General features: G+C 35.9%; 1 protein-coding gene across 6 annotated transcripts in view; it reads right to left on the bottom strand.

The window, feature by feature from the left end:
* Window positions 1-26,276, bottom strand: part of GPHN (gephyrin) — a 562,530-nt gene that overhangs the window by 71,686 nt on the left and 464,568 nt on the right. For all 6 annotated transcript variants that reach the window (XM_036267724.1, XM_036267708.1, XM_036267715.1 and 3 more), the window contains 5 exons: window positions 19,543-19,635; window positions 7,229-7,284; window positions 3,584-3,703; window positions 1,974-2,032; window positions 737-890 (listed from right to left, as the gene is read on the bottom strand). In XM_036267724.1, coding sequence (XP_036123617.1) covers window positions 737-890; window positions 1,974-2,032; window positions 3,584-3,703; window positions 7,229-7,284; window positions 19,543-19,635 — 482 coding nt within the window. The remainder of the gene's footprint in view (window positions 1-736; window positions 891-1,973; window positions 2,033-3,583; window positions 3,704-7,228; window positions 7,285-19,542; window positions 19,636-26,276) is intronic.

Genomic DNA, 26,276 nt, shown 5'->3' with positions numbered 1-26,276 from the left:
TAATCTTTCTATAAATAGTAAGATCCAAAGGAATTAATTTAAAAAATATCACTAGTTTCTGATTCTAATCTTAGGCTTTAAATTCCAGCAGATTCATTTTTCAATATTCCTAGTTCGGTCTTAGAGACTCCAATCAAACTTTTGTATAACCTAAGAAAAACAAAGTTTTTCAAGAGTTCTCTGAAAAAGATTGACAAATTCCTCTTTCTAAATCAGGGATGACATTTTGACACATTCTAAATAGCATGCCACTAGAGATGCTATCTGTAGAGAAAAACAAAACAAAACCTGATTATTAAAGCCTTCCTGGTGATAAAGATCATGGAATTTTAGCAGGAAGAACACCAGCCATGGTATCCCAATTCACTGAATTATTTCCCACAAAAATTGGCCTACAGCACAGAAGCAGAGTGGGCACAATTCATTTTCCTAATAGACTAAGTACTGAGTTTGCACCGCTGATTATCTGTAGCTATGTCAACATTCTTTGTTTCTATGTACTGCATGTACGGAAAGGCCATTGGTCATAATATTTCATTCTAGTAAATAAAAGGAATTATTATTTATGTAATTTCTAGTTCTTCCTTCTCATCTTCTGTACTTGAACTATCCTGAGGCCAATTTTATTTCCGTTATAGGAATGTGGTAATATATATAATACACAATGTTCTATTTACAAATAGGTGTCAGAAATACTTTTATCTGAAAGTCCCATTCCCCCCAAATCCTTTTTTACCTCATTCCCTGTTGACATGACTGCAACCACCGGAAACTTATTAACTTCAACCTCTGTGACACCTACAGTTGCCAGAAGACCAATCTCTGAGGGGCCCATATGGGTTCCTTTGGCCAACACGCATTCCCCTCTTTTAATGTCATGGCCAATAGGTCTGAAAGTCAAAGCAGAACCATAAGCACAATGAGTAAGAATAGTATTTTCTCAACTCAGAGAAGGAGGATACTCATGAAGAGAAAAATGTTAAGAGATGAGGCAGGAGCAGAATAATGAAATAAGGAGATTCTAAAAACTCCATGCTTTTTAAATTAAAAATATTAAATCACACAACAGAAGACAAATAGAATTTGTATCTACTATTGCTAAACAGGAATATGTTACTTCATATTTGGAAATTATTTTACAAATTGCTTTGTACCACACCAATTACAAACTTTATTTGATGTAAGGCAGGAAATTACATAGCATTAATGATAAAAAGTCTATAGCTTGTTAATTAAAAAAAAAATTTTTTTTTTATCCTCACCCGAGGATATTTTTCCATTTTTTTGTACAGCTAGAGTGGGAAGGAGAGAGAGGGAGAGAGAGAGAGAGAAACATCAATGTGAAGGGACACGTCGAGTGGCTGCCACCCGCACGACCAACCAGGGCCAGGGACAAACTGCAACCGAAGTACGTGCCCTTAGCGGGAACTGAACCCGGGTCTCTATGGACCGCAGGCCGACGCTCTAACCGTTGAGCCAAACCGGCCAGGGCTATAGCTTGTTAATTTTGAGAATAATATTAATGAGATTACAGTCATGGAGATAATTTCCATTTGGGCCACTTGGTTCAGTTATGTGTCCGCAGAAGTCCATTCACCTTGGTCTCCTGACATAGAAATGGGAGAAGTGTAATTTTGTCACTAGGAGATTTGAGCAAATTAGTATTAATAAAATCAGGTAAATATATTCCATTGTAAGAAAAATAATTTAAAGTATATGCTCTCCTTATGGTAGGACAGTGGTATCATTTTCGCTTTTGATTATTTCATTTGCCTTTACCATTTCCATGAAAATGCAGGCAGAGTAGACATGGGATGTAGAGTTCAGAAAATTCATTTTCCTACTTGTTAAAAACCCTGAGAGCCAATGGGTAATTAATTGAACTGTAGATTTATATTAACCATTAGCTCTCCTGAGTTCATGATCATGTAGAAATAAAAGTTGTATACACATTTTATGAGTTATGAACTTACCTAATATCTTGGCCTGGCCGAGCTTGCACCAGAATGCGTACTTCAAGTTCCTCAGTGCCCTATAATAAGAGAAAGCCATGCAATTTCAAACTGAACAATCTAACAATTTTTAATCAATAGAATTTAGCTACTCAGATGCTTTCATCATCAGATAGGCACAGAATATATACAAATACAGAAAAACAAAAAGCCATTTTCTAAACCCTTTGAACATGATAAATTTCTACCACAAGTTCCTGCAGAATTAGGTTTGATGTCAAGGAATAAATACAATATTTTCATGCTTTAAAAAAATACTAATTAAAATACTGAGTCTTACTTTGTAAGTAGCATTCTCAAGGAAAAACAATTTTATATACATATTATTTATATGTAGTGTTTGTATGGAAAATAATACAATTAAAAACTAATAATACAACAATAAAGTCTGTTTCGTGTACTCACAACTGTAAACCTACTTTTGCCATACCCTGTATATATATTTGGCTACCCTAATTGATACAGTGAATGTGTGAGGAGATAACGACCTCTTCTGTTCCAGTGAATCATGGGTTCAATACTATACCAAGGTTCCCAAATATCTGCAGAAATTTTAATGAAGAACTTATAGTTTGCCTAATAGTAAATTTCTGTAACTTAATAGTGATCATCAATTTTACATTTATAGGCTGTGAATAATATTGTGAGACTGGAACTGTGTCTTGTCATCTGGCAGAGTCTGTGGATGCATGTGTTCTGCATTTCAATGCTCTGCTGGCTTCCCTGATGCCAATAAATCTGCTGGGCAGTTTTAACAGCAAGTGATGTGATCTGTATGCCGAGAGTTTAATTTTATAAGCCTGACATGTGGGAAGATGATTTTAAAAATTCCAAGATTAAGAAAAGTGGCTGTCTCTCAGCATGGCCAAATTTCCCTATATGCCAGAGCAGGAAAATATTATTATTTTTAACTCCACCTTTTAAAATGTAAGCTATCTTGAACTTTTTCACAAAACAAGTAAGATAGTCATTAAGACCTCAGTTGAAACTGTTCTTTTATCAGTGGCTGATCTTCTGGTTTCAATAACTGCCAGTACTTTAAGTGAGATGAAGGCCTGCTTAGACCAAAAAAGATCCCAGGATCCTTTGTTTCAGGCAATAGAGGGGGAACTGGCATCAATTTAATATTTCCAGGCTGTCATCTGATGACACAGATTTTCCTAAAATACAGATACTAGAGCTGAATGTCATCTGGTTCAAATGTTTGCCTTAGTGTAATATTCAAGAACTTGCCTAAGTGTTCTTTGTTAAATTCTTCTCTATTAAATTCTCCACATTTTATTAACAAATTTTTCCACTAGAAGGTAGTGGAATCAACAATTAATACCTCTGCTCTTCTATCGTGAGGTAGTTTCTTTCCTTATTTGCATGTGAAATTTCTTGGATCAAATGTGGTTCAAATTCTGCTTTAATCACAGTAATGATCATAAAAATGTCTCCTATAACAAAAGATTTTCAAGCCTAAGGCACTACATTGTAACACTGAGTTAATCTCATAAACATTGCAGAAAATGGGCATGACTTAAAATACTGCCACAGGAATGCAACGATAAGACCTGGTGATGACATACATCATCGGACTCCCTGATAAGTTCGGTATCTTCTACTTGTACTACTGCATCAGCACCGCAGGGGATTGGAGCACCTGTTGTAACCCGCATGACTTGTCCAGGCATTACTGTCTGAGTTGGCTGGAAATACATGTAAGAAAGAGCTGATTTACTTTACAACTGCAAAGGAAAAGTAACATTATCCTGTAGGAGATGTAACATTTGTAGAAACAAAACATAAAAGGAAAATCGTACCGTCTTATTTATTTGTGCCAATGCAATGAAAGCTACCCACAAACAGGTACAGTCACACCAAGAGGCTTTAACTTGATTTATGGTAATGACCATTAGATGCCTTTTTTGGTTCCCTGTTTTCCTTTTGAAGAACTGCCTCTTACATTTGCCACTATTGTCTCTTATTCAAATAATGTGAATTTTCTTAATATATATAAAGTGATTTGAGAGTCTTTAAGACAAAAAAAACGCTGTGCAACATGATTTTATGAATGACAATTATGAAAAACAATTTACTGAAGTTCTGGTATTTGAGAATCGTTATAACTTAAAACTAAATGTTTTGGTTAAATATAGGCAAGTCAGAAAAAAATTATGGCACTTGAAAATCTTTCTAGTAAATGCAATTAAATAATTTAAAAATGATTTCAGTGTCTGTAATGATTTGAGTGAAACATTATATACAAGGTTTTCATTGTCTGAACTCTCATATGAATGGTTTAGGACTGACCATAGGACCTGCCTGGCAAACTTCTGGCATAGGGAAAAGCATATTTCTAGGTTTGATTTGGCCTCAGAAAAGTCACTTGTTATTGGCCATGATTTAGGTCAGAACTGGAGAAAAATGCTTCAAATTTCTCCTAAAATAAAATTCTGAGATAATATTAACTCTTTAATAAAAAATTTCTTTCCAAATATACTGCTTCATAAGTATTTATTTAAAATCTTAGGTCACAATGTAAATATATTTAATACTACTGTACTGTATACTTAAAAATTATTAAGATGGTATATTTTGAGTTGTGTATTTTTTAACAGATTAAAAATTTTAGGGCATGCCTAAGGAAATATAGCTCTCCACTGGATATACAATTGAAATAAAACTGGAAATTTATTTATTAGAACAGTCTTAAAAAGCTTCTTTCAATATTACCTCTACAAACATACCACTAATAGATCTAATAGATAACACTGTTGAATTCTCAATCTATGTTAGGTACAGTGTTAAGTGCATTATTACATTCTATTTATATAATAATCTAAGCCCCCAAAATACAGGAATTTGTTTTATTTTCTGTTTGCCTCTCCAGACTGCATCATCATACTATCCTGTGCTGTGGCCCAGAAGGTTGACCCCTATAGACCATTTCAACCAGGTTCCCATCACTGGCTTCTGGTTAGGTAAAGCCAACGGGAAGGGCCAAAAAGAGATTAGGGGGTAAGAGAGAGAGGAAAGTCAGGGTTGTATTCTCTTTGTTCTTTCCCTGACGGTCTACAGTTTGGTGAAGTCTATGTCATCTCTACTACTGACAGGTGACCCTGTCTCATAGCTATGAATCTCTGCAGGTCCAGTTACCATTCTTTCCCTTGGCTCCTTCAGACCTAGAGGTGGTAATGAAATTTCACTGTTAGCTCCTGGGTGCTTCATATTTATTTGTTCGTTTTTCTTAACCCTGTATATATCTTGGATATAGACCCTGCATTAATCTTCTCAATCACCCCTTTCCAGACATATTAATTGCTCTACCACCCCAAAGCCTAGAAAGTGTCTGGCACAAAGTTGGTAGTCAGTAAGTACTTCCAGAATGAATAAATGGACACAAATAATCTCATTATCACAACTACATAAGTATGCAATCCTTTGTGGCTTACAACTCTAGTATTCTCCCTGCTTTCTCCCCACAGTCATTGGAGAAAGAGATTCTTGGAACTGAACTATGTAACCCTTATTCCGTTATTTTAATAAAAGACAACACATTATTCAGCACTGTCATATTTTAATGTAATTTTCAACCAACGTAATGCATAGGATTTAAAATGAAAATTTTAGGGCCCATTATATTAAAACTTTTTCTTTAATTTTCAACCCCAGTTATTGTCTGGGACACCTCTTAATACACTGTATATGACCATTTTTGCAGTACAGTGATTTTTAATGAAAAACATTAAAGATCTGATATGATATGTGTTTTTTAGTAGAGATGCTAATACCAAAACAATCTTCTGAGACTATGGAACAAAGACATTTAATACGGGCCTAAAGAGGTCCTTCTTTTGATGAAAGTGCTTTTTTGGCTAAGGAAAAAAGTAAACCCTCAAGTGAGTTTCAGAGCAGTTGCGTCTTATGCTGAAGTGTGTTAGCCTGGAGCCCTGCCTTAATTTAGTTGGGTTCATTGCATCATATTCTGTAAATATACTTTAAGGTTTATTGTAGTTGTACCTGTAATTTTCTCTACTTCTTGGCTTAAACCAATACTTATACAAGTGTCTGTGTGTGGTTATTACGTAAAAAATTTGGCTCCTCTCCAAGACTAGTAATTCTAAGTGGTAGATTGAAAGATTACTCCTGGCTCACTTATATTAAACCCAATGTAAAAGATATTACTGGATACATAAAACATTTATAACCCACTTAGAGTAGACATATAAACCGCAATTGAATTGAATCAACTGAAAAACCCTAGCAATATGTGAAGTACTTCCTTTATATTAAGACTAGTAACTAGTTCTTTATTATTTTTATTGATATACCTTATATGCTTTATATAAAGTAAAAACAGTCTAAATCTTGATTTTTCCTTAATGGAAGTACTGAGTTGGATTTTTGGAGTTTTGCCCAATGACAGCATTGTATAATTAGATAATATTTTCTTTGAAAGTGTCCAGCGCTAATCAATAGGATCAAACTATAGGTTATTTGAAGGTCAAATATTTTGGTACACCCAGAAACTATTTTGTAAAGTCACTATTTCAGTGTAAGCAATGGCACCCAATGTTCACATGTATGTACTTTCAATAACTGAGCAATTTGGCTGGTCTGTATGATACATATATTATAGATAAAGGACATTACAGGTAATTTGGAAAAAAACACACATCCATTTTTTGGTACAGTTTTTGATCTTTTATCTCATCAAACTTTTATAAGAACTTACAAGAAGTTGGCAACTTTGAAGTTTCACAACTTTTCTTGTGCTCCTAGTTCTCTAGTACAGCTGGTGGTCTTAACTAGCAAATTAAGTTTAAGTCCACAAAGCCTTTAACAATCTGCTACCTATCCCTATGCATACCAGGCTGTGACTACCACTAACTATTTGCAGTTCCCTAAGCATTCCGTGCAATTTTTTAAACACTTCTGTAAGGTAGTTCTATTCAGAACATTGAAGGAATCATCCAATCACAGGGCTGAAAAATGTTTCTGGGCGTGCTTGTGAGACATACCAACAACACCATGCCATATATTAATAGATGCAGGTTCTTGCAGTTAAGAATGAACAGGGTCTTCTCACGGGAACTATCCTTTATTCTCTTTGATAACCTGTCTTATCCCTCTCCAAGATTTACCTTACAATGATGGTAGAAAATTAGAATTAGATCCTGAATATCCATGAAACTGATATTTTTAGGGCCTGTCAGCTATATGAATCTCACCTGTTCACCAGCTTGGGATTCCCCAATGATGAAACGATCTCCCGGGCCATCAGCAGCTGTGAGATGAACAGAACCAAGAACAAACATCAGAATGGACCTATAGCAAGGAATAAAAGCCTGTAGTTGGAATTCTAAATTTGACTCAAAAGGTCAGATAAGGCTTCAGGAAAGTGGAATACATTTCTGATCTCCTAGATGAGACAATGGCTTTGTTACTTCTGGTTTGATCTTTGGTATCCAAAACTCACATATACCAATAGAAGTGTTCTTAATTTGTGCCCTTTTTTGGTGTCACTTGAGATGGTCTTCCTGTTGCTAGATAATTTCCACACATGTACTTTTTTTTTCACACATGTACTTTTTAAATAGAAAGTTCTTTTTGCCTATCTTCCTAAATAAATACCACCTTATTCATGTATGTGTGATGTGTGTGCATGCTCATGGATATTATTATATATTTCTCCATTTTCTACAAAAAAATTTAACTACTTCATACAATATTTTATTTATTTATCACTCAGCAAGGGTTTGGGACACATACACAGAAAAGATAAAACTTTCTATATGACTATTTTAATTACATTTGCAATCATGCTGATAAGTAATGTAAAGTATTTTCCTTATTTTAAAAAAGAAACATGAAATTCATTATTTCTCTGTGTGACTACAATGTTGTGTTTTTACAAAAGGCTTATAAACAATACTGTTTATAATGAGCCACGCTTTTTGCACAGATAGCTTTGGTTGACCTTGTAGAGAGAGACAAGAATTAACATTGGGTATCTTCTTTGTACAACATGCTGTATCTTATGCAACATAGACATTATCTCAGTTAATAAACTCTTGAGTTTCTTGTTTTTTTTTTCTTTTTAAAATCTTAGTGAATTTTTCCTGCAATGCTATTTTTATTATGCCGTTTTTATGGGTTCTTTTTGAAAAACTCCCACCCCTCCTTTATTGATTTTAGAGAGAGAGAAAGTGAGAAGGGGGGAGAGAGAGAGAAACATTGATGAGAGAGAACATCTACTGGCTGCCTCCAGCATGTCCCACACAAGGGATTGGGCCCACAACCTGGGCATGTGCCCTGACCAGGAATCAAACCAGCAACCTCTTGGTGCATAGGTCGATGCTCAACCACTGAGCCACACTGGCCAGACTTTAAAATTTTTTTCGAAGTGAACAATTTTAAACAAACATAGAAGTCATTGCTTCAATAATACCAACATTTTACCAATCTTGTTTCATTTATTCCCCCACTTATTTTTGCAGTATTTTAAAGCACATAATGCTTTTCTTACTGTAGAAAATTTAAATTAGCTTTCAGAATTCTGTACTAACTGCATCTCAAATATGAATAAACTTATTTTTAATTATTTTTCTATTAAATATATTACCAGCTTACCATCTCCCAGTAGCAACCTAGACATTTTCTCTTTTTACGTCTTTGCACAGGGGAAATTAGCATGGTTTTAGAGAAAAACAAAGCTGAATCTGAATCCTGGTTCTATCTATTATTAGCCTCAGGACCTTCAGCAAATTACCAAACTTTTCTCTAGCCTTCAGTTTTCTTGTTGATAAAAATGGGGATAATCATTCTTTAAAAATACTAATACCTTTCAAAGCTTTTCATTTCTTTTCTCATTCACCAAATGAGAGTGTCTCCTATGCCCCAAGTGTCATTTAGGTGCTGGGAGAGAGTAAAAAGTAAAACCAGACATAGTTTCTATCCTAATAAGTGCCAGTCTGTTGCAATGTTTTTTAAACTCTGGATCACAAATGGAGATGGGCTCTAAAATCAACTTATAAACAGTTTTTTTTAATGAAAAAGAATATAAAATATATTTCATCACAAACAGTAAGGATAAATACTATTTCATGAAACTTATTTTTATTTATATATGTATACATATGTATATTTGTATGTATTATATATGTTATATATGTGTTTGTATCACTGACTTATAATGTACACTGTATTTAATGTGTGTCTTCCTATGAGTGTGGTTAAAACACTTAAAGCCACTGGTGATCAAATAATCATATTGATGAATACATAAACACAAATTAAGAAAACTTCTCTAAAGGAACATGGTTTTATGAGATCACATAATGAAAGTACCAAAACTACACTGGAGGGTCTAGGAAAACCACCTTGGTAAAAGGATTTTTGATTTGAATATGAAGGATAAACAAGGCTAAGTAGGCAAAAGGTAAGGTGTGTGTGTGAGAGACAGATAGATAGATAGATGACTGATAGATAGATAGATAGATAGATAGATAGATAGATAGATAGATAGATACAGAGAGAGAATGCTCAGAGAGAGATGGAGATAGATATATTTGAAGTGGAAATGCTCCATCTCAAGATCTTCACTTATAGAGAGCAGTATGTGTAAAGGCCTCTGGTTCATGTCCTCCTTATATCTTATACTCTAGTCACTCTCAACTTCTAGTACTGTAGCTTCTCAAGATGACTCATACTTCAGCTCCATAACATATGCCACTTCCATTGCTTGGTGTGTCCTTTCTTCATCCATGTCTTTGATGAAAGACTTCTTAGCTTTTAAGACTCAGTTCAAATGTCATTTTCTTTATGAAGTCATGTCTGACTCCCCTTCCTCAAGTCACCTACTTGCTCTTTTGCTTCTCCAGTGTATTCTTGAAAATAACTCTAATTATAGCTTCTTAATGTATTTGCAATTACTTGCTTATTTGTCTCAGGGAAATCCCTGGAACTTGCTTCATAATAGATATTCTATAAATGTTCAATATGTGAGATATTCAAAATGTTCAATAAATAAATGAGTGTGGCTTCTAAGAATCTTTTTAGAAAGATGCATGCATGAATGAATAAATAATATTTTTTCAACACAAAATGTTGTATATTGAATGTCTTCCATTTTCTTCTAGGTATACTGTTTTCTTCAAAATGTGTGTCAACATTCATCATCTTTAGGATGTTTAGAAAGACTCCTCTGATTAATTCTGTATAGCTTAGATTATGTTGTATTCAGTCAAGCATAGTGCCTAGCTCATCAATGATGCTCAATAAATACTTGTTAAAAGAATGAAATGAATTTTGCATTTCCATATTACCTAGGTGGGAAGTTTGTAAACTGATTTGTACGTGTTACTATTGTGTTTTTTAAATCTTTTAAAATACTTTCATAAATGTGTACATTTTCTCTTTTATAAGCTCTGTAGAAATAGGTATCGCTTCCTTCATTTCCTTTTTGAAACCCTCTGCTCTTTAATCTTCCTCCTGTCTTGTTCACTCACACATGCTAATGCACATACACTCAAAATGCTTACATCAATGTTCTGCACAAATGCTCTAAATAAATGTCACTGAATAATGAGTGGCTGGAGATCATCTGGGGCAAGTCTGGTATAGAGTGTCAGGGAGGCCAACATCTGAAAGAGCCCTTTAAGTGATTCTATGTAGCGAGATCCTTTGGGATTAGGGACACTGACTGGGAAAGAATATGTGCTCACTTAAACTATGCTCGCCACCTTGCCCTGGGAAACAGGCCTTTATACTGCTGGCTAAGGGAGGCTCAGTCAACCAACATTACAGAAGGCTCTTGGAACCAAGAGAGGAGTCCTTTTCATTTATTATTTCTTTTATCCTGAGGACATTTTTGCATTTCTCTTATTTATCTTCAGATAGAGTGGGAGGGAGACAGGGAGGGAGAGAGAGAGAGAGAAACATCGATGTGAGAGAGACACATCGACTGGTTGCCAACCACACGACTCTAACTGGGGCCAGGAACAAACTACAACCGAGGTACATGCCCCTAGCAGGAACAGAACCCAGGTCTCTCCAGTCCATGGGCCGATGCTCTAACTGCTGAGCCAAACTGGCCAGGGTGAGGAGTCTTTTTAAAAAAAATTATATTTCCCTTAGAATAGTGCTTCTCAGCCCTTAACGCGCATGTAGATCACCTGGTGATCTTGTTAAAATATAGATTCTGATTCAGTGGGTCTGGGGTAGGGCCTCAGGTCTTACACTTCTAATAAGCTGATGCTGATGCTGCTGGTTCATGGACTATTCTTTTTTGAGGAGCAGAGAAGACTGAAGAGACACATTCAGACTAAGAAAAAACTTAAGAAGTGAAAAATCAACAACACCCCTGGCAGGTTTGGCTCAGTGATTAGAGAGTCGGCCTGCGGTCCAGAGAGACCCGGGTTCGGTTCCTGCTAAGGGCGCATACCTTGTTTGCAGTTTGTTCCCGGCCCTGGTTGGTCGTGTGGGTGGCAGCCACTCGATGTGTCCCTTTCACGTCGATGTTTGTCCCTCTCACTCTCCCTCCTGCTCTCCCTCCCATTCTATCTGAACAAAAAAAATGGAAAAAAAAAAGAAGCAACAAACAACACCAAGGTTCACTATTTCTTATAAAGACAGAAAAATAATAACCAATTTATCTAACTTGCTGATATTTACTGAAAAATAGTTATTAAAGAGACAAGTAAAAGAAAAGTTGCCATTTTCAAGATGAATTCTACAAGGTTGGGTATGAGGGGGCTGAAGTGGAAGAATGAATGGTGGCACATGAACTTAAACTAGAAAAAAAAAGTTAAGTAAGCACAGTATGCCATTAGAAAAGATGGATGGATTCCAAGGATTTCTGTAAAGCCTTAGGAGCTTTACATTTACAGTTCTGACATTTCTGTTAATAAGATTTCTTTTCCGTTTTGTAATTGTAGAATTTAATTGAAAGGAAGTGATAAAAGCAATGTAAACCAAATCCTAACAGCAAATGCATTATATAAATAATTCATTATGTGTAATGCTAGATCCTTAAGCTTTTTATTGATGTCCAGAAAACATTTTTTAGTCTTGTTTACCTGTTTATGTAAAGGTTTCTAATTGTATCATTTTATATAAAATTGATACTATTAGATAACTATTCACTGTGGCAATATAGAAAATAATCTTCCCCAAGCCAATTGCCATTCATTTTCCAGCTATATGTGAGCTCTCATTAAGCCTCTTAAAGCACTTTATATCTATTAATTTTTTTTCAATAATAAAGGGTCTCAGCATTTTCATGTTATGGCTCAATAAAGTAAGACTATAGAGATAGCATAACTTTCAGAGGTCCTAGGAAATATCTTCAAAGAAGAATAAGGCAGAGAGATTTAGAATTTGTTTACTTTGATAATAGAAACAAACTGTCTAAAACCAGGATGCTAGGCAATAGGGTAACAGTATTTATGTGTATACTAGAATTAAGATTATAGAAAGAGTTGGGGTGGGGGAAAGGGAAGGTGACAAGACTAGCACAACAGGATTAATACTTGCTGCAATTATATTGAGGGATTAAATCAGGTGAGTTGTTCAGAATTTTATATCTGTTGTCTTTTCTTATGGAAAGCAGGGAGCTAGCATTAGCACACATGAATAAAAAGGCATTTTATATCTTTTAGCATCATCTTCCAGGAGAAAATGCCCATTTATTTTTAGCATTGGGTAAAGAGATATTTCCTTAAATACAGTATTAACTAAAATTAATTGCTCCAAATTATTTCTCTGTTCACATGAGTAATACCCCCATATCATAAGGCCCTCTTCATCTGAAGTGTCCTATAGTGGAAGGCAATAGGCTGTCAAATGAGTTGGAGAACCATCTGTGGCCAAAGAGTTTTGAATGGGCAAAATAAAAACCCATGAAAGGCTAAGAATTAGCTCTAAATCAAGAAGATTATACTAGTAAATAGAAACAAAGGTCGTACTGAATATTAGTATGCAGTTTAACTTACTGGAAGTACAACAAAATGATAATAGTGGCTAGGCGGTGAAATAATGGGTAATTGTTAAATGTTCTTTTTGATTTTCTATAGTTTCCATAAGCATGTATTTCAGTCATTAAAAAAGAAAACAATAAACTTTAAAATTTACTTTGCCCAAATGGCAAGTGTTTATTTTAATACATCCTTCCAGAATTGTTTGCAACATGTGGTTCTCAAAATAATTACTGGCTTGTTCATAATTTTCCCTTTTCTAAATGATCCCAAAATAAGTTCTGAAGGGATAAGCCTTTCAAACTGAACATTTTCAAGAAAGCTGAATCTGGAATTCTGAGATACTGTTTGCCTTTATTAACATCTAAGAATAATTGTGTAAGACGGTGGTCTAGTTTTACTGTTTTGCATTTACCTGTTCAGTTTTCCCAGCACTATTTATTGAATAAGACCATCTTCACCCCACTGTATGTTCTTGCCTCTTTTGTCGAATATTAATTGACCATATAGGCATGGGTTTATTTCTGAGCTCTCTATTTTGTTCCATTGACCTGTAGGTCCGGTTTTATGCCAGCACCATGCTGTTTTGATTACTATGGCCTTGTAGTATAGTTTGAAATCAGGTAGTGTGATACCTCCAACTTTGTTCTTCTTTCTCAATGTTGCTGAGGCTATTTGGTTTTTTTGTGATTCCATATACATTGTTGGATTATTTATTCTAGTTCTGTGAAATACACCACTGGAATTTTTTTTGAGACAGGATGGATGGACCTAGAGGGTATCATGCTAAGTAAAATAAGTCAGTCAGAGGAAGACAAATACCATATGATTTCCCTTACATATGGAATCTAAAGAACAAAACAAACAAACAAAATTGAAACATATGTATAGACACAGAGAATGGACTGCTGGCTGCTGGAGGAGAGTGGTATTGGGAGACAGGGAAAAAAATCTGAAAGGATTAAAAAGTACAAATTGGAAAAGACTTCCAGTCAAGATGGCGGTGTAGGTAAATGCAGTATCGTGTCCTCCCACAACCACATCAAAGTCACAACTAAACTACAGAACAACCATCATTCGAAACCGCCTGAAATCAAGCTGAAGGGAAGTCCTACAACTACAGAATTAAAGAAGCAGCCACATCGAGACTGGTAGGAGGGGCGGAGGTGAACGGGCTGGTCCCACACCCACGTGTGGTGGATAAAAATCAGGAGGACACCTCGGCTGGGAAGGTCCTCCCTGAGGACTGAGGAGGTCCCCATCCCACACCAGGTGCCAAGCACAGGGTTCCAGTGCCAGGAAGAGAAGTCCCCATAACTTCTGGCTGGAAAAACCAGTGGGAACTGAGGCTCAGGGAGGCTGAGGCAGCTGGAGCCCCAGGCAGCTCCTTAAAGGGCCCGCACACGAACTTATCAGACTCACTCCCTCTAAACTTGGAGGGGAGGCAGCTCAAGAGTTGCCAGAGACATACAGGGAAGAACTGAGCTGTTTGGCATTGGAGCGAGGGCTGGAGAGGGGGCTTTCTCCGAGACAAACGTGCTGTCAGAGGCCTTTGTTCCTTTGGTGAGCCCTTCCCTGGGGCGGCAGACAGTCACCATATCTGGGACTCCAGCAACCTGGCTCACACTGGTTGCCCTGCCCTGGTGATTCCCTGAGGCCCCACCCCACCCAACTTTCAGGCCCACCCAAACTGTTGCCAGTTGCTTTACCATAGGATTGGCCTGTCTTGGATCCTGCTTCAGGTTTTCCTAAATTCTTTCAAACAAGCAGCATCTGGTCTCATCTAGTCCCATACCTTTCATTAAGTAATACATAGAAACAAACACAGGGAGGCAGCCAAAATGAGGAGACAAAGAAACAGGTCCCAAATGAAAGAACACAATAAAACCCCAGGAAAAGAACTAAGTGGAATGGAGATAAGCAACCTAACAAATGCTGAGTTCAAAATACTGCTTATAAGGATGCTCAATGAACTTAGTGAGAACTTCAGTGAACTTAGTGAGGGCCTCAAGAGCATAAAAAAGGACCAGTCAGAAATGAAGGATGCACAGTCAGAAATGAAGGAGGCACTAACTGAAATAAAGAATAATTTACACAGATTCAATAGTAGAGTAGGTAAAGCTAAGAAGCAAACCATCGATTTGGAATATAAGGAAGCAAAAAACACCCAATCAGAACAGCAAAAAGAAAAAATAATCCAAAAAAATGAGGAGAGTGTAAGGAGCCTCTGGGACAACTTCAAGTGTGCCAACATTCGCATCTTGGGGGTGCCAGAAGGAGAAGAGAGAGAACAAGAAATCCAAAACCTATTTGAAACAATAATGGCAGAAAACTTCCCTAACTTGGTGAAGGAAACAGACATACAAGTCCAGGAAGCACAGAGAGTCCCAAACAAGATGAACCCCAAGAGGCCCACCCCAAGACACACCATCATCAAAATGCAAAAGGTTCAAGACAAGGAAAGAATCTTAAAAGCAGCAAGAGAAAGGCAGTTAGTTATCTACTAGGGAGTTCCCATAAGACTGTCAGCTGATTTCTCAAAAGAAACTTTGCAGGCCAGAAGGGAATGGCAAGAAATATTCAGAGTGATGAAAAGCAAGAACCTACAACCAAGATTACTCTAGCCTGCAAAGCTGTCATTTAGAATCGATGGCCATATAAAGAGTTTCCCAGACAAGAAAAAGTTAAAGGAGTTCATCACCACCAAACCGTTATTATATGAAATGATGGTCTTTTTGAAGAAAAAGATAAAATATATGAACAAACAAAATGGCAATGAATACTTATCTATCGAAAATTGAATCTACAAACAAAATGAGCAGGCAGAACAGAAACATTCTCATAGATGCAGAGAACATTTTGTTGGTTGCCAGATGGGAGGGGGGATGGGGGAATGGGTGAAAAAGGTGAAGGGATTAAGAAGAACAAATTGGTTGCTAGACTAACAGACCTCAAAGGGAAGAGGGGCTTGGGGAGTGGGAAGAAATAAACCAAAGGACTTATATGCATATATGCATAACCAATGGACACAGACAACAGTATGGGGAAAGGCAGGAGGGGGGTAGGAGTGGGGAGGAGGGAGTCAATGGGGGAAAAATGAGAAAGATCTGTAATACGTTCAACAATAAAGATAAATATATATATTAAAAAAGTACAAATTGTCAGTTACAAAATAGTCAGGGGGAAGTAAGTAAAGCATAGGGAATATAGTCAATAACATTGTGATAAATATGCATGGTGCCAGTTGGGTATGTACTAAAAATATTGAGGGAAACACTATGTCAAGTATATGACTATCTAACCACTAAGCTACAAATCTGCAACCAATAGAAAATAATACTGAAGTAAACTAATTAAAAAAAAAAAAAAAGGAAATTGTGAGACAATGAGCACAAACCTACATCTCTATAGGAAGGTGTGAATACATCAAGAGGATTGGCTTATTCATTATGAAGGGAGAAATAACTCTTCAAAAATATGAAGAATATGATTCTAACTGATAATATGTTTTCATTTTCTTATCTTTCAAATTCACTCCCTTCTGAATAAAGTTTTAGGTTAAGTCACTGCTCTTCCTATTATTTAAGTCATCATCACTTAATTTCTGTCTTTACATTCTATTCTATCTTAGTTTTTAAAAAAGCTGTTCCTATGTTTTATTTCTTTAGTCATTTTTTACTGTCTTGATTTTTTTCAACCCACATACCTTAAAGCAAGTGATCCTCCAACTGGTTTGGAGTTTTATGCCACATGTTTCTGAAGGATACTGGCTAATGCTTAGTGATCCAGAGCAAGTTAGCAACCTCTTTACACCTAGAGGGTTAGCAATGACCACAGGTGCCACTGGTTATTACTGGAAGGCCTAAGGCAAAGGCAGAGGAGAAAAAAAAAAGGAAGAATAATGGGAGTGGGGAGAAAGGAATGGCAGAAAAAGAAGAGAGGGTGGAAAGAAGAAGGTACAAGAAGCAGAGTGGTAGAGAACCACCAACAATAGCCTCAAGGATATTCTTTACCAAAACAATGACTGAGGGGTGGTACTGTAACACAGAAAAGACTAAGACCATGCCTTTTGGTTCACTGATGACTCCTGCTACTTTAATTATGATGTTGATATATATATATCTATATATATATCTATATATATAATATCTATATATCCATCCCAACCATTCCCAATTTCAGATTTAACTATATCCACAATGTTATCTGTTACGTGTTATGTCTCTGTTAAATGGTCCATATATTAGAGAACTATCAATACTTCACAGGAAATAAATAATATGAATCAGCTGCATGATACATAATCCGCTGACACTTTTATACTGTGAGATGTCATTTCAGATGTTTTTCTCTGTGTAAAATAACTAAAATACCACCACTTCAAAACAATAGAATACATAAGATACTGAATGGTAACTTTACATAATAATTTATTTGATAGATTCTACAGCAGAAAGGCTCTTTTATGGCTCATGTGGACTAACTGCTCTTTTTGGCAACTAGAAAAGCTAAGAGCAATAGTTTTGTTTTTATTAAGCTGCTACTACCTTATGCAAAAATCACAGAACATTCTGTTTGAAAATGACTCTGCCTTGCCCTGGCCAGTTTGGCTCAGCAGTTAGAGCATCAGCCCATAGACCAGAGAGTCCCAGGTTCAGTTTCCGCTCAGGGCACATACCTTGGTTGTGGTTTGTCCCTGGCCCCGGTTGGGGTCGTGTGGGTGGCAACCACTTGATGTGTCTCTCTCACATTGATGTTTCTCTCTCTCTCTTCTCCCCCTCTTCCTCCCACTCTATCTGAAGATACATGCAAAAATGTTCTCGGGTGAGGATTAAAAAAAAAAAAAAGATTCTGCCTCAAATAATTTATTTTTTCACTTTCTCCTACTTTATATTACAAAGAATGTAAAAAATAGACTTTCTTGTCCCTTTGGTATTTCATATGTTATAGTTGTTTGTTCTGTTCTGGAAATAAGAATTCTTTGTGATTTTATAGTAATACTGTATGGCTGTCAATTATAAGTTCAAAACAGAATTTACACTTTAGATTGGGCATAAGAAACAAGAAGAGCCCATGAGGCTATCCGAAATTAAAATAATTTTATTTCTGGACAATATGCATTACATAATAAACACTGCAGAAGGAATAAATTGGGAAATAATTTGTCAGGGATTTATTATTTATGTTTTCAGAAATACTCTAATTTAGTGAGATCAAACTGAATGAGGTACATCCAAGACAGTGTTCCTGAGAAAGCATACACTAATTGGAATTAATCTCCTCACTATTTTATTTACATAGAACATGAAATTAACAATTTAGATAAATGTTATACTTTTTCAGAGATTGTATAGGTAAATGTGTTTATCACAACGACAGTAGTAATAATAAAAGTTAATATTATTACAAAGTAATTATTGAGTACTTTTTTTTTTGGTGCCAGGAACTTTACTATGGCTTTTTATAGCCTCCTTTAATCCTCACAACAACCTGTTGGGGTAAGTACTGTTATAATTATCACCATTTTACAGATGAGAAACTGAGGCTCAAAAAGTTTAGGTAATTTGCTCAAAGTTATATTGATGGAACTGGTACTAGAACCCAGATCACTCTTACTTTATTCAAAGCCCATACCCTTAACCACTTATACTGCCTCCAACATAAAAAGATGTTGCTAAGAGATGGCAATGGAACATGAAAATTAATGAATGTATTTAATTACAAAAGAGAGAAAATTATTTTAATAGCTAGATGGAGTAAAAAGAAAAAAATGTCAAAAACCAGGTACTCCATAAGTGACCATTAAAAAGGAACTGGCCTTCTTAACAGCTTTGATAAATTGGTAAATATTTTTAGACATTTCTTCAATGACATAGGCCTTGAGTTAATAACTAATAATAGTTTATAAGTAACTCAGTTGCATTTTCATTTTGGGTTCTTAGACTGGACTTTAGGTAGGCAAATGCTATTTCATATTTGCTTTTAAGCTTTATGCAATCTCATGCAACTCTGAAGGTGTGAGCTGCTGGTACCATCTGGGGCTTCAGAGATTTGAAATATGGCATCTTCCAGGGAAGTAGAGGTTTCCCTCATGCTTGCTTTTTATGAAGCCTTTATTGATGTTTGAGTTTAAAGCAAGAGAAAAGATCACCCACTTTATCCTATGTTGGGAATCTGCTCTTCTTTCTTGTACTGTATAAATGTTTTCAACTAGAAAATGTGAAAAACTTCCAGACCAAGCAAGACTGTCTGCTATCTGGTATATTCAAGGCTGAAAGAAAAAATTATAGTATAGTGTTTTTTATATCAATCTCTACATATATTTATAAATATGAATTTTCAAGTAATTATAGTAATTTCACTGAAAAGTTTTAAACAAGACTGTGTCAGGAAATGTATAGGTGTAGATTAATTTCATTACCTATGAATAAAATTATTTTGACAACCAAGGGGGAAACATATTTTACAGTTGTAGGGTGCCTGGGCTGAACCAAAAAACAACAATTAAAAAACCCCCCAAAACACACAGTGTGAGTTACGATGATATTCAAGAAAGCCAAAATATTTACCTCGAACAGCATAGCCATCTTTTACTGATGCTGGGAAGGGGGGGAGGTTATCTTTTGCATATACATCTTGAGCAAGGACTCGACCCATTCCATCTGAAAGAAAAGAAGCAAAATATGGATGTTGAGAGTAATTATTAAACAGGCAGTCATGGAAAAGATGAGCATGTGTGCTTGTCTGACAAGGCTTATTTATGGGCTCAGTCAGACCTGATTTCTATCCCATGGAACAGGAGACAGAAGGAAGAGATACATCCTAGTGTCTGAAATAAAAGATTAGTTTCAGTCAATTAATAGTAGTGATTGCAGAGATTATTTGAATATGAGTAGTTACAAAGTCATCAAAGATGTGTTCAGGTTGACATGTCATTAATCCTTTGACCACGCAAAGATGCCTTTAAAAAGCCAATTCTTAAACATTTTCATATCCACTGACCCATTAATTTCACTTCTAGAAATCTATGTTAAGAAAATGAATACATCTTTTTTTCCCATGTCCAGGAGTTTTTCCTCTTTTTTTAATTTTATGTTCAATCCCGCCACTCCCTCCCCACCCCCGCCTCTACCTCTCACAGTAGTCAGCCTGCTCTCTATGAGTCTGTCTCTATTTTGCTTGTTAGTTAATTTTGTTCATTAGATTCCACATATGAGTAAAATCATTTGGTACTTGTCTTTCGTTGACTGGCTTATTTCACAAATCTTTATGCACATGTTTATTTCAGAGTTGCTTACATTAGTGAGAAATGGGAAGAACAAAAGACCAATTAATTATATAGAGATTTAAATAGACCATGATCTATCCCTATGATAGATTAAAACATTATGCAGGATACAGTAATATTTATGAGAATATTCATTGACACAAGAAAATTCTTATGATATAGTTAAAACCATGCAGAATTGCACATGTAATTAAGATACGTGTGTATGTATAAATAGAAAAAGCTGGGAAAGGCATACATGAAAAATAAAGCATTTGTCATTGCAGTATGCTAGAATTATGTATGATTTTTATTCCCTTTGCTATACACTTTTCTGAAAACTTCCAAGTTTTCGACAATAATCATGTTATTTCTATACAGTTTTTTTTTTTCTTTATGAAGAGAAATAGCTTCCTTACTATTCCATTTGAATTTTAGCCTTGATTTTGGCTTTATTAACCTAAAATAATTAGTGACTATAAGAAGAGGGCCAATAACCTACTGTGTGAAGTGACTATTCAAACCACTCAGCATGATAATTATTTTGGCTAGACCTCAGAAATTGGAACTAGGGCCAACAAGAATAAAAGTTTCAAGACTCAGGTTCTGGCCAGGTGGTTCAGTTGGTTGAAGCATCATCCTGTACACCAAAAGGTTGTAGGTTTGATTTCCGGTCAGGGCACATACCTAGGTTGTGGGTTTGACTCCTAGTGGGGTGCATAAGGGAGGCAACTGATTGATGTTTCTCTTTCACATTGATGTTTCTCTCTCTATCAAATCAATAAAAATATATCCTTGAGTGAGGATTAAAAAAACGTTTTAAGACTCACGGCAAGTTCCTTATGTCCTATAGTCAAAATCTTCATAATTATTATTTTAAAGAAGTAAAATAATAGTAAATAGAAGGAGAAGAAGGAAGAAGAGAAGGAGGAAAAAAAACCAAAAAAACCAAACTTCTCTCCAAAGGCTATAAGTAACAAAGGACTTGATTTATATGAGATGTTTGTATAATTCAGAAAATTCCCTTGTTTTCAGAGCTGGATGGGTGAGTTTTTTTTTGTTTTATTTTCTTTTGGCTTTGTCTTTCATAGCCACCTAACGCCTCTGATTTCAAGATCTAGGACCAAGAAGTAACATACAGAGAGATTTTAAATTTTCTACTCTGATCTATAGCAATAGTAATATTGACTCTTTCCTTTTAGGTAAGTGACACCTAAATTGGAAGTGAGAACCTCTTAGTGAATTCTAGCTGCATATACTCAAACTCATATATATAAGAGGTTGAAGCTATTTTGGAGCTATTCTGGAGCTATGGACCATACTTTGTAAGACCAGGGAAATGGTGGAATGAGAGGGTCTGGGTTGCATTCGCATATGCAATATTAACCCCCAAATGAACCTGAGGCTGTAAGGTAGCCCCATGGTATTTGTCTAAAATCATAGTAAACCTCCTTGGGAGACTCCTTATTTTGAACTAATCTGGCCTGCAGTAGCATATAAAAATGTGAGTCTACACCAACTCAGATCCTAAAAGAATGACTTTGCTAAAACATTGAATAGCTTAGTAATAGTGGTTAATTATCAAAGACAGCACAAGGGCTGAGTTTTTCTGTGATCTGGTCCAGTTAATCTAATAAATGTTTATATAGTATTTTATAAATTATTAAATAATATCACATATATTACCTCATTTAATTCTCACAAAAACCTAGTAAAGCATTATTATTTTCACTTTACAGATAAAGAGAAGTTTAAACGGTAAATCAGTTACCCAAGGCTAAGATAGGATTGAAGTTTAGATCATAGAACTTCAATCCTTACCACAGTGGCACTGGGGGAGGCCAAGGGAGGCCTCAACTTGATCCAGGTTCTTGTTGCGGTCCAAGAAGGAATTGAAGAGAGTGACAGATTTAGCAAAGCACAGTAAATTTATTAAAGTGATAGTACGCATTCAAGAATTGACAGCAGGCGACCGTGGAGAATGAGAAGCTGATGGGTTCTCGTTGGAAGGGATTTATTAAATGAGGGTAAGGAGGGGAGGATAGAGTGGTCCTTGGCTTCTGATGCTGGTGGGGTGACTGACGATGCAGCTCATCCTTGTCCCTCTTCTCCAGATAGTGATTTTTTTCGTTTTTGGACCTCTCAATTACAGAAGTTGGGGAACAGGTGGTCAGTGAAGGTCACGTCTGAGATGTTCCAGCCAAGATGAAAAAGGGAAGTAGAGCTTGAGGACTTTGTTTCATATTCTAACTTTCCTGCCTAATAGCAGCATTATTCGTAATAGTCAAAAGGTGGAAGCAACCCAGCTGGTGTGGCTTAGCTGATTGGGCATCATCCCATGCACCAAGAGGTCACCAGTTTTCTTTTTTTAAGTTTAATTAATTTATTTATTTTTGTTACAGATGTTTCTCCTTTTTCCCCTACTGATTCCCACCCCCCCGCCCTGTCCCCAGCTTTGTTGTCCATGTCCATTGTTCATGCATACATGCATATAAGTTCTGTGGGTTATCTCTCCCCCACCACCCCCTCTTCTGGGGATTGTCAGTCTGTACCCCACTTCCACGTCTCTGGGACTACCCCATTCCTCAGACTGTTATGTTCATTATATTCCACAAATAAGTGAGATCATATGATACTTGTCTTTCTCTGTTTGGCTTGTTTCGCTTAGGATAATATTTTCCAGGTCCCTCCATGTCTTCTCAAAGGATAAGAGATCTTTCTTTCTTACAGCTGCACAGTACTCCATTGTGTATATGTACCACAGCATTTTTATCCATTCGTCTACTGATGGGAGGTCACTAGAGTTTGATCCCCAGTCTGGGCACATGCTCAGGTTACAGGCTTTATCCCAAGTTGGGGGCATGGAGAAGGCAGTTGACCAATGTTTCTTTCTCATGGATGTTTCTATCTCTCTCTCCCTCTCCTTTCCTCTCTCTCTAAAAATCAATAAAACATATTAAAAAAAAAAAAAGAAAATAAGAAAAAATAGGTGGAAGCAACCTAAGTGTCCATTAATGGATGAATAGATAAATATAATGTCATCTATACCTATAGGAATATTTTTCAGCCTTAAAAAGAAAGGAAATTCTGACATATGCTATAACATGAATAAAATTTGAAGGCATAATGCTAAGTGAAATAAGCTAGTCACTGAAGTTTTATATAATTCCACTTATATGAGGTAATTTGAATATTAAAAATCATAGAATCAGAAGATAGAATGCTGGTCACCAGGGTGGGAAAGAAGAAGATATAGGAAACTATCATTTAATAAGTATGGAGTTTCAATTTGGGGAGATGAAAAAGTTTTGGAGATGGATGATGGTGGTAGAACAATGTAAATGTACTTAATACCACTGAACTCTACAATTAATAATGGTTAGATGATATATTTTGTTATGTGTTTTTTACTCCAGTAAAAAAGGAATGAGGTAATGATATATGCTATAACATGAATGAACCTTGATTTTGGCTTTATTAACCTAAAAAAATTAGTGACTATAAGAAAAGGGCTAAGTAGAAAAAGCCAGTCACAAAAGATCACATAAGATCCCAACATATGAAATGTCCAGAATAAGTAAATCAATAGAGATAGAAAGTAGACCATTGGTTATTTTGGGCTAAATAGCGGTGTAATGGGGTAGGAGGAGGCTGAGCTAAAGAGGAGGATTTTTTTTGAGATGATGAAAATGTTGTTAAATTGACTATAGTAGTGGTTGTACATATTTAGGAATAAATAAAACACAGAATTGTATACTTTAAGTGGGTGAACTGTATGGTATATGAAGTGTATCTCCCTAAAGCTGTTTTTTTTTGTTTTTTTTTTTAATGGGCAAGAATAAAAATTTTTTAAAAATTCCTCTCATTTCAACTATATTTAGATGAGTCTAGAAAAATTACATTTGTAGCACAGCTATACCATCTGGTCTTTATAGACTTTCTTCAAATACCATGGAAAGAAAAATAAAACATCTCATCTGGAAAGAACGAACTGCTTCATACTTAGATTATTAATAAAATTTACTAATATATATGTATAACTGGTGAGTTTTTTACTTTGGATTTGTGTTAAATATAGGGTTGCTATCTTTAAGATAAATTAGATCCCTACTGGATTAGTTCTGCTTCTTGAGTTGGTATGAAGTTAACTTAACAGCAGAATTTCAATCTCTTCAAAGAGAAAAACATGCATTACCTCAAGTTTTGATCTAAAAGCCTAAGGCAAGAGACAAACTTTGTAGAGAAATATGCAATTGATTAGAAAATGCTAAAAACTTCCAGTTGCAGCAGATAGAACACTACTGAAGGAATAAATGTCAGATATACAGCACCTACTGCATATCCATATCTCTCAGCATGGTTCAGGACTAAACAATGGCCAGCTCTTCCAAGCAGACAATATTAGAATGAATTCAGTGTTTGACCAGATGATCTGTTTGGGAACTTAAAGAGTATGTAGTAATGCTGAAAATTACTTCATCACATGGGACAGCCTCTCTTTAGATACACAGATGCTAAAGCATCCCTTTTTTTTGCCCATAGGTGGAGCCCAAGTATTAGTGTTGAATAAACTTTGGGCATGTGATTTGAAAAAGGGAGACTCAGCCTTTTTCAAACTTGAATGGCAGCAGTAATGTCTCAACCAGATATTATAACTGTTTTAGGTTCCAATTTTAGTAGAGAAACAACAGTGAGCAGATAAAGTGGGAGCTAAAACTTTTACTAAAATATATTATTTCAGAAAAATATGAGCAAAATTTGTTTATCTCAGGTGCTCCATTTAAATGAGAGCCCTATTTATAATAAGCAAAAGATGGTTTCCTCAATATATAATTAATATAACTAATATGCTTTCTTAGGAAGAATTTCAGCTCTTCACAGTCAGAAGTAAGCCTTTTTTAAGAAAGAAAATGTATTTATTTATTTAGAGTGAAAGGAAGGGAAGGAGAGAGAGAGAAAAAGAGAGAGAGAGAAACAATGATGTGAGAGAGACACACACTGATTGGTTGCCTTCCACACGGGGATTAAACCTGCAATCCAGGTATGTGCCCTTGACCAGGAATTGAACCTGAGACCCTTCAGTCCACGGTGGGCTGATGTTCTAACCATTGAGCATAATTGGCCAGGGGAGAAGTAAGATTTTCAGTTGTAGAAAGTTTGGCTGTGTGCCAAGCTATGGTCTGTCTCAATTCCAGAGTCTGAGGAGAAAATGTCCATTGTGTCCTACTTTCCCCCTCACACTGTATTCTCAAAATTCTGTATAATAAAGAATGTCTTCAATTTGATGAAGATGAAGATGAAGATAACAAATATGCACATTTCCAAATTCTGTGGAGGTCGGAAATCTCAAAGACAGAGCTATGTATCACTGGGGACCCTGACCTATATATTTAATTAAGTGCTCTGAAGAGGTTGATAAAAAGGAAGATGAGGAAAGGACTGGCTGATGATTTATACTGTTTTGTGTGCTTACTTCTGTTGCAAGAAGACAGTGGAAGAGTGCTTGGTCAAAAGGTGGTAGCCTTTTTATGTTGTCATATATGAGTTAGTTTCTCATAGATAGCAGTCATTAATAAAATCTCTACTTACACTGGGATGACTGGCCCAAACAATATCTTCAGAAAGAGCCTTTAGAAATTCAAATGGCTGATAATAGACACACATACAAAAAAAATCAAGACAGAGAAAGCCTGGCTGATGTGGCTCAGTGGTTGAGCGTCGACCCACACACCAAGAGGTTGCTGGTTGGATTTCTGGCAGGGCACATGCCCAGGTTTTGGGACAAATCCTCAGTGAGGGGGCATGCAGAAGGCAGCCAATCGATGTTCTCTCTCATCGATGTTTCTCTCTCTCCCTCTCCCCTTCTCTCTAAAAAAAAATAATAATGATAATAATAAAAAAAAAGACAGAGAGAAATTTATAAAGTTGAGCATGATTTGTGAGCATTAAACCCAAACATATTCTCTAAGTGTGGTAAAAGTAAATATTTAATTTGTTTGGTTGGGCATTTATTCTGGCCCAGATAATAGTCTCTCC

Source organism: Molossus molossus, unplaced genomic scaffold (genome assembly GCF_014108415.1).
Source record: "Molossus molossus isolate mMolMol1 unplaced genomic scaffold, mMolMol1.p scaffold_m16_p_1, whole genome shotgun sequence".
Lineage (NCBI taxonomy): Eukaryota > Metazoa > Chordata > Mammalia > Chiroptera > Molossidae > Molossus > Molossus molossus.
Note: the sequence above shows the minus strand (reverse complement) of the source record. Positions and strands in the feature narration are given on the sequence as shown.